Raw genomic sequence first — 9,738 nt, 5'->3', positions numbered from 1 at the left:
TCGCTTATGTAGTTTTTCTTGTAATGTGGGACCAAATAATGCTCTATTTGTAGAGTTAGTGAGAGCAATTTAACGCAATGGAGCATGTTGTAACGCCCCGAGTAATTCGATTAATTATTTAATTAATTGTTTTCGAATTTATGGATGAATTATGAAGTGAATGTAAATTATTGGGGTTTAAGTATTTTGTTGGAATTAATTAATTAATTAATTGGATGGAGAAATTATGAAGCGATTAATTAATTGGGATTGTTTTCGGTGGTTGGCAGTAGAAATGTGGGGGTGTAAGTTAAGCCCAATTGAAATTTTGAAGTTAAGCCCAAAAGAAATAATAAGTTGTGAAGGGTTTGGTTAAATTAAGAGAAATTAGGTTAATGAGAGGTTTTGTTGAGAAATTAGAGAATTGTTGAAGGATACGTAGAGAAAGTTGTAGAGAAAGAAAAACGAGGCAAGAAGCTACGGTTCCAAGAAGTTACAACCGGTAGAATAGAGCGGTCTCCAATCCAAGGTAAGTGTGGGGTTCTGACTATAATAGGGTATATGATGAATCTAATGAGAGATTGAGGGGAGGGGCGGTCACCCCTAGTGGCAAAGGGGCCCACCATTTGTTCATGATTCTTCATCTTATTTATTAGTTTAGTGAGTAGCATCCATATTATTTTGTTATATAAAATTAGTAGGTAGCACATATACACTATGAGTTTATTAATTAAGTGTTTGTTAATTAATTTAGTAGGTAACCATCATAATTAGATCGTGTAACATTGATAGAATAAAAATAGTAAAATAATAAAAGTATTAATATATGGATGTTAATAGTAGGTCTGTAGCATAAAGTTATAGCAAGAAAATTTAAATAGCAGAGTTGGTATATCTTGGTTACAGTAGCAGATAAATAGTAACAGAAACTAGGAGGGTATTCTAATAGAAGTCAACATAATTAACATTAGTTGTAGGAAGTAGTAAGTATCATTGGTTGCATTATAGCAAATATAATAGCAAAATAAAGTAGCAGACTTGATAATTAGTAGAAGAAAATATATTGCCAATTAGTGTATTTTAGAAGCGAATATCAGGGAATAATTTGAAGTGTTTGGTAGCATAACAATTGATAAAACAAGAGACTAATACATAGATATTTAAGGGACGGGTTTTGGAAATGCTTTATGATGCCGCTATTTTCTTTATGATATATCATTGATGACGTGATGCTATTATTTTGTTGATAATGCAAAGTTGTAGTACTTGTTGATAATATTGTTGTGACGAAGTTGTTTTGATCGTTGGGATGCAATTATATTATTGTGCTGTTGATGTAATGATGCTATGACGAAGATGAAACCGTTGATAATAATAAACCTGTGGCGATGTGATGTTGATGATTTGCCTCTATTTATTGGTAGAATAAAAGTTGAAGGTTTTGCCTCGTTGATGTTTAAGTTGTTGTTGTTGTTGTTGTTTTTGTTGTTGAAGTTGCATTTTGTGATGTCGCATTTCATCGAGTCACAAACCTGCATATCTGCGACGGTCTGGACTGGAAAACTACGATGAAGGATTATGCTTTGTTGATGCCTCTATTAACCGACGGTTTCTAAGTTAGGAGTTCTACTCCGTTATTAAGTTAGGAGTTATGCTCAAATGGTACCACATGCATGTGCATTGTATGAGTTGCATTCCGAATTGCATTCTGAGTTATTATTGTGATGATTAATTAGTTGTTATACTATGTTGATAATTTTGTGGTGATTTATGTTGTCTAAAAGTTGTGAAGCGGTGATTTTATATTATCTGAACTAATATATTGTTTATCATACACTCAATTATATGGTTCGATATCTCACCCCTTCTGTTTGAATGCATGTTACCTCTATGTTGGTAACGTGCAGGAAATTCAGAGTGAAGGCTACTTACCATCATCAGCTTGACTCGGGTGTTGGTCGCTCTAATACGTAACACTCGGGGGGGATGAACGCGTGTTTTCTTTATTGTTGGTTTTTATTATGTTGCTGAATTTTTAAGTTGTTTTCATTAAAGACTTGATGTCTTGAAGTTGTTTTGAGTTGGACATGAGACTATGTCATTTTAAATTGAATTTTGTGAATCCGCCGCGTAGTAATGAAATTGTTTTGAATTTTAAAGACTAAACTGATTGTTATTGGTTCATCTAGAAATCATGTGTTATATATCTGATTAAATGTGATTAAATGAAGCTGTTTTTAAGTAGTAAGTGTAGCATCTCATTTGTATGTTGAAATTTTGTAACTCTGATTTAATAATATTCGTCGAATAAAAATGTGGTGTTACACATGTCATAATAATGATATGGACTAATTTCTGGCTGGAACCCGATTCTAGATTAGTGGTGTTGGCTTGTGATAATCATTCTGTTGTTCCGTGATGTATAAGAAATAAATGGGAAAATTATTTGACAAGCATGAGGTCTATATGCTTCTTGGATATCCACATTTACCGAGAGAGGAACCACAGTGCATATAGACTTGCTAACTTAGGTCTTACAATAAGAGATTTTATTAGGTGGGATGGTATACATATGGTGCCCTTAGAAACTATCATTGAAATAGACTAGGTCTTCCTAATTTTAAAATCACTTAGCTGCCGAGGGTTTTGGTCAAGTCACCCTATATATATATATATATATATATATATATATATATATATATATATATATATATATATATATATATATATATATATATATATATATATATATATATATATATATATATATATATATATATCACAAACGAAAATTTTTGGGAGATTTTTTTTCCTCAATGTTGGTAGAATAAATGAAGGAGTTTGGATTAGTGTTTACATTAATACAGAGCTAATAAATTTTGTAATGTATCATAATTGAGCATATTAATGGTAGAATTAATTGTCTTGCTTCTATTATTAGTTATTTTGTGATGAATTTAACATATTTAGTATATGGATCTTATGATTGATGGTGACATTTATTGTTGTCCATCTTGGCCCTATTGGATGAATGGACATGGAGTATCATGTTATTTGTGGGTAGAGTTTTAACGGTTAGATATAAGAATATCGGTGAGGTAGATGATAGTTGGGTCTTGGATCCATGATTAAGTAACACAGTACTCTGTTTTCTCAATTTATGTGTACATTCTTTGGTTTGTTGCTTGCCAGATATATAAAATGAAAATACTTCTTTTTGTAGGATCTTTTTTATAATTTTACTATTCATTTCATAATAGAAAACACTAGTTTATTAAAAGCAAAGCTCAAAATAAATTAATACTAATTAGAAATATAGCGTTTTCAACAACTTTTTAAAAATTTAACTTAACTTTTTCTCAACAAAAATATTAATTTATAGAAATTACTAATAAAAAATAGATAGATTTGATGGAATTTTTTTTGAATAAGATATCATATATATATATATAAAAATAAACGGAACAAAACGGGGAACCAGTTAGCCCCAAATTACACGAACCTAAAGAAAGGTATGCCTAACCTATTCTTTACAAAATCATTCCGAATTCTCAATGGAATGGAATCAAAATTTTTTTACTTTTCTATAAACTTTTCAAAATCAGAGTCGCGGCCAAGGGGCGATTCTCGGGGTTTTGGGGTGCTGATGTTCGGTGGTCACGGCCAAGGTGAAGGTAGGTGGGCGGTAGCAAAGGGTAGGGTTTTTAGAGGTTTGGTGTCACGGTGGGATGCACATCCGGCGGAGAGAAAGTTCAGAGATGGAGAGGGGGTTTCGCTAACTTCAATTTATTTCTCTGAATTTCCCAGTCGCATAAAGGAGATAGAAATTTTCGAACTGTTTGGGTGCATTGGTGATATAGTGGAGGTAGCCATCTCTCCCAGGTTCAACAAATTTGGGAAGAAATTCGGCTTCGCTCGTTTCAGAGGTGTTTCAGATGCCCGGCTACTCGCGGTGAAACTGGATAACATCTTGATTGACGGAAGGGGAGGAAGTCAGCAGGGGGCAACAAGGACTTTGGAGGTTCTTCCAAGAAAGGCGAGCATTTGTTCTGGTCAAAGAAGAGATGGGATTTCGTTCGCAGGGGCGGTAAGGCAAGATGGGGTTGTGTCTAATGTGGTAACCAAACCTGCTGTTCTTGGAGATTTCAAAGTGTTAGAGGATGTTAGAAGGAGATTTTCAAATGCTTTTGTGGGGAGAGTATGCATTCCTGGTTCAACCTATAATATGCAGTCCCATTTTGAGCTTGAGGGTTTTTATGGTGTTAAAGTCACTCCTTTAGGAGCTAATCTCTGTTTGTTAGAAGAGAAAGAAGAGGGTTTTATAGAGGGTTTAATTGGTGAAGGCAAAGTTTGGTGGAAATCTTGGTTCTCGGATATAAGGAAATGGAAGGAAGACGACGTCGACGACAGTAGGGTGATGTGGGTTAGGGCATATGGCATCCCTTGTCATGGATGGAACAAAGACTTGTTCGTTTCCTTGGCAAACTCTATAGGCTCCTTCATTTGCTTAGATGACAATACGGCTAACGGTGTTAGTTTCGACGTTGCCCGGTTTCTTGTGAGGGTTCCGTTTTCTTACTCCCTTAGTGATTCGGTGGTTTATCTGATTGATGGCAAGGAATTCCTAATTTCGTTGAGAGAGGAGTGTTTCGGTCCTGTCGGGTCTGCTACTGGTTTTGTGTCTAATTCCAAATCTTCGCAGCCTTCCTCGAAGTCGATTAGTAGCTGGTCCGAGAGTTTCTCGGTTGGTCAAGGAGGTTTAGGGGGTGATGATTCTTCCGATAGCATAACCGATTGCACTTCTTTCAACGGTGATCCCTGTTCGGATCAGGGGTGTGTTAACACTTGCAATCAGGAACCTGCTGTGGGGAAGGTGGCTGAAACGTCTTCCATTGGAGCTTTTTCTGACTCAGTGGGTGTTTTCGACTCAACCGTGGGTCTGTTGAAGGAAGCTGGTCAAATCCCTTGTGAATCAGAACCATTGGTTGCGGCTTCGGCTTTGTTTTGTGTCAAATCTGAATCTGTTAAATCCTTGTGTGTTCCTACCGCAGCGAGGAAGAGAGCACCTAAGAGCTTGAAATTTCACCATTTGTTGGAGTTAGGAGGGAAGCGTGGTAAGAAACAGGCTCGCTCGAAACTGAAATGTAAAGGAAAATTGCAGGTACTCTCAGCGGCAGTGTCGGGGCCAGCTGCTGCTGCTGCTGTAGTTTCAGCTTCAGTTCCTGTTTCCTCTGCGTCTGTTTCTTGTGTTCCTCTTAGTGAAAATGGCATCCTTCATGGGGAGCAATCCAATTCCTCCTCCATTTGCAGGAATAATAATAGGAGATGGGACTATTTGAAGGATAACAGTGGGAGTCTTTTGAAAGCAGCTGTGTCGGCACTTGGTGTAATACACCCGGTTTTGGCAGAAGAGAGTGCTTCTAACAACAGTCTTGAGGTTTTGTCGGGGAAACGCAGCACGTTTCAATGATTATTGGATCGTTGAACGTGAGAGGGGGAGGTAGTTTATTGAAGAGGAGGAGGATTAGTTCAATCATAATTAGAGGTAAGCCTGATATTTTTGTCATCCAAGAAACTAAAATTAGTTCTATGGATGAGATCACTGCCAAGAGTTTTTGGAGGAAGGACAACATTGAATACTCTTTTTCCAATTCGATAGGGAGATCAGGAGGGCTGATTACTTTATGGAAGGGAGACTCATTTACTGTTCTTAACAGTTTTTCTGGTGAAGGGTATCTTGGGATAAAAGCAATGTGGCAGGGAGATGTTTATTATGTTATTAATATTTACTCCTCCTGTGAGTTCCAAAAGAAGGTATCTCTTTGGAGAACTCTTTTGGATCTTAAAGGTAAATTAGTGGATGGTGAATGGATACTGTGTGGGGACTTTAATGCCATCAAGAATAGTAGGGAAAGGATTGGGAGGTCGATGAATGAAAACGTCAACGAGATGAAAGCCTTCGGAGACTTCATTAACAATTGCAACTTGGTGGATGTCCCTTGTAAAGGTAAACGTTTCTCGTGGTATAGCGGAGATGGATTGTCGATGAGTAGGCTTGACCGTTTTCTCATTTCGAACTGCACGGTTAATAAATGGGGAATAGTGGGGCAAAGCATAGGGGAGAGAGACGTTTCAAATCATTGTCCCGTGTGGATTGTAAAGGATAATGTTGATTGGGGTCCGAAACCATTCAAAGTAAATAATGAATGGTTCAATTTCAAATCGTTTTTACCCTTTGTTGAGAAAACATGGAAAGAAGCGGTTGTTGAAGGGAGGAGTGACTTCGTTCTTAAAGAAAAATTTCGTATTCTAAAAGGGAGGCTCAAATGGTGGAACGAAGAGGTGTTCGGGAGGATTGATTTGGAGATTGAGGAGGAAGTGGCGGATTTAAATAGGTGGGATTCTTTACTTGAGGAGGATTTGGGCGAAGAGAGGGATGAAATTGTAAAAGTTAGGAAAGAGGTTTGTAGTCGTTTTTGGTTGAACCTGAGAATCAAAGAAAACATGGTCACCCAAAAATCTAGGCTAACATGGCTTAACGGAGGGGATTCTAATAGTAGTTATTTTCACAAAGTCATGAAGGAAAGGAGGAGGTATAATCATATCGGTCCTATTATCTCTTCTAACGGTTTGTTAGAATCGGTTTCGGATGTTAAGGATGAGGTTCTCTCCCATTTTTCTAGCAAATTTGTGGAATCGGAAAGGTCTCGGCCTAGATTGGAAGGTATTCATTTCAAGTGTTTAAGCTCGGAAGATAGTTTGTCGTTAGAAGTTCCTTTTGAGGAAAATGAGATCAAGGAAGCAATTTGGGGTTGTGGGGGAGATAAATGCCCGGGTCTGGATGGTTTCTCTTTCTTATTTATTAGGAAATGTTGGGATATTTTCGAAGAAGATTTCTACCGTTTTTTCAAGGGTTTTCACTCCGGTGGGGTTCTTTCAAAGGCGGTTACTTCTTCCTTTTTGTCGTTAATTCCGAAAACCCACAATCCGCTTAGTTTGGATGATTATAGACCAATTTGCCTAATTGGTTGTTTGTACAAAGCGGTGTCTAAATTATTGGTGGGAAGATTGAAGCGTGTCTTGGATTCTATAATTTCCCCTAATCAAAGCGCTTTTGTTCCGGGAAGGCAACTTCTAGATGGCGTTTTGATTGCTAACGAAGTGGTTGATTATGCTCAAAAAGAAGAGAAGAGTTGTATTCTTTTCAAGGTCGACTTTGAGAAGGCTTACGACAAAGTGAATTGGAATTTCCTTAGATTCTTAATGAAGGAGATGGGGTTTGGGACTTTGTGGATGAGATGGATGGAGCTCTTGATTTTTCAATGTAAGATGTCGGTGCTTGTTAATGGGAGTCCAACTAAAGAATTTGTGGTGGAGAAAGGATTGAGACAAGGAGATCCATTATCCCCTTTCCTCTTTGTTCTTGTGGCGGAAGGCCTCACGGCTCTTGTGAAGAAAGCCACGTCTTTAGGGAATTATGAAGGTTTTCTCATCAACGGAAAATGCTCGGTGGATATTCTACAATTTGCGGATGACACTTTATTGATAGGGGAGGGAAATTGGAAACAAATTTGGGCTATTAAGACCGTGTTGAAGGCGTTTGAGATGGTTTCCGGGCTTGGCATTAATTACCGTAAAAGCAAATTAATTGGCATCAATATTAGCGACAATTTGATGGAAGCGGCGTCCTCCCTTTTATCGTGCAAGGTGGAAGGCAAGGTTTTTTCTTTTCTCAGCATCTTAGTGGGAGCTAATCCTAGGAGGATTTCGACTTGGAATCCGTTATTGGACAAGATCTAGAAACGCCTTTCGAGTTGGAAGAATAGGTTTCTTATTTTGCGGGGAGGATCACTCTTATCAAATCTATTTTATGTTCTTTATCTATCTTCACGATGTCTTTCTATAGGATGCCGGTGAGGATTGTCAAAATAATCACCAAACTTCAAAGTGATTTTTTGTGGGGAGCCTCGGAGAATAGTAGGAAGATTCATTGGGTGGGGTGGAAAAAGCTATGTCTCCCGTTCGACAAAGGAGGTGTAGGACTCAAGAGGATGGATGTTTTTAATTTTGCTCTTCTCAATAAATGGAGGTGGAAGATTCTTCATGGTTCGGATTCTTTTTGGCATAATCTCCTTCGTGCTAGATATGGCGACATTCGATTAAAAGTATCTACGGGAGGAGACTCTATGCACGCCGGTTCCTCTTGTTCCACATGGTGGAAAGATATCTTATCGCTTGGGAAGAATGTTGCCAAAGACGCTATTGCGAATAATTGTTCCTTTTTGGTAGGAAACGGTTTTACCACTTCCTTTTGTCATTCTAAATGGGCTCTTGACACACCTTTGAAGGATTCCTTTCCTTCTCTTTTCGCAATGTCTCGCCTTAAGAATGTTTCGGTAGCTTGTATGGGGGGTTGGAATGGTGGCCAATGGAAGTGGGGGGACTGTGGGTTATCTCTAGGGGCTACACACAGTCAGATTTTGGAGGACTTTGACGACATATGCAGGGGGCTGGATTTTACTGTTGTGGCCGGTTCAGCCTCATCGAGAATCGGTTTTGTTCACGGCTACGTTAAGGGGGCTGGAATGGCGCTGGACAGCGGGCCTAACACCACTGATACAGCCGGTTTTGACAGTGTGGAGGGGCTGTACCGCGTGCTGGCCGGCTCGATTTTAACGGACACGGGAGGCAATGATGTGGTTAAGTGGGAAGCGGAGAAAGATAGCATATTTTCTGTTAAATCTTGTTTTCTTTTTTATGTAGACTCTTTTATTCCTCGTGGTCCGTATGAGAAGCATGATGGAGCTTATTCTCTTATTTGGAAGACGAATACTCCTTTCAAGACCAAAGTGTTTGGTTGGAGAATTTTGATCGATAGGTTACCTACGAAGGAGCTCTTGTTAAAGAGAGGTATTTCTTTTACAACTTCTTCGTCTAATTGTGAGTTTTGTGGTATTGCTCTTGAATCTTTAGAACACGTCTTTTTCAAGTGTTCTATCGTAAAGTTAATTTGGAGGAAAATAGCGGAGTGGATTGGTTTGTTGGATGTAACGGAGGAGGACCCTAAAGGGAGTTTCATGCTTTGGTATCAATTTTGCAAAAGTATGAAGATGAAGGAGGGTAGGCTTAGTTGCATTTGGTTGGCTATAACTTGGAGCATATGGTTAGTTAGGAATGGTATTATTTTTCGGAGGGACGGTTGGAGCGTTCACAACTTGATTTGGAATATTAAGTCGTTAGTTTGAAGATGATCTTTTTGTGGAGAGATTACCCATCCCAATTGCAACTTCTACGATTTTTGTAAAGACCCGGTGTTTTTTCTTTCGTAGGTTCAATTGGTCTGTAATTTCTCTTGTCGAGTTATCTATCTTGTTCTTGTGTATCAGGTTTTGAGAACCCTTAGTTCTCCTATTAATATAACTTGCTTACAAAAAAAAAAGGGCGATAGATTCGATGCCGAGCGCTAAATTAGCCAAAACATCGGCGCACGAATTACCTTCCCTATAAATGTGAGATATAAATATATGCGAAAAGTTAGCGTTCTGTAAACAGTAATTCCAACGGGTCCTAAAAGAAAAAGGAACTAAACAATGGTTGGAAAAAGCTTTGACAACCATGGAAGAATCGGTTTCAATCCAAAGCTTTTGCCAACCCCTATCAATGGCTATCTCCATGGCACGAATTACCGCACCAAATTCAGCATGAACAGACGAGTTGCATCGCAAGTTTTCCGCGAAAGCAAGAATGAAGTCTCCTTTG

At 38.4% G+C, this 9,738-nt stretch overlaps 1 protein-coding gene across 1 annotated transcript; it reads left to right on the top strand.

Annotated features, from left to right (window-relative positions):
* The first annotated feature begins 7,871 nt into the window (after positions 1-7,871).
* LOC131604314 (uncharacterized) lies at positions 7,872-9,224 on the top strand. Its single transcript, XM_058876761.1, has one exon. The coding sequence runs from the start codon at positions 7,872-7,874 to the stop codon at positions 9,222-9,224; it is 1,353 nt and encodes a 450-aa protein (XP_058732744.1).
* Positions 9,225-9,738: the final 514 nt, after the last annotated feature.

Source organism: Vicia villosa, linkage group LG5, assembly GCF_029867415.1.
Source record: "Vicia villosa cultivar HV-30 ecotype Madison, WI linkage group LG5, Vvil1.0, whole genome shotgun sequence".
Lineage (NCBI taxonomy): Eukaryota > Viridiplantae > Streptophyta > Magnoliopsida > Fabales > Fabaceae > Vicia > Vicia villosa.
The sequence above is the reverse complement of the archived record's forward strand: the minus strand, read 5'-3'. Positions and strand labels throughout refer to the sequence as shown.

Excerpts from the sequence above, each read along its gene's own strand:
- LOC131604314 (XM_058876761.1), top strand. The coding sequence starts at position 7,872 with ATGTCTTTCTATAGGATGCCGGTGAGGATTGTCAAAATAATCACCAAA.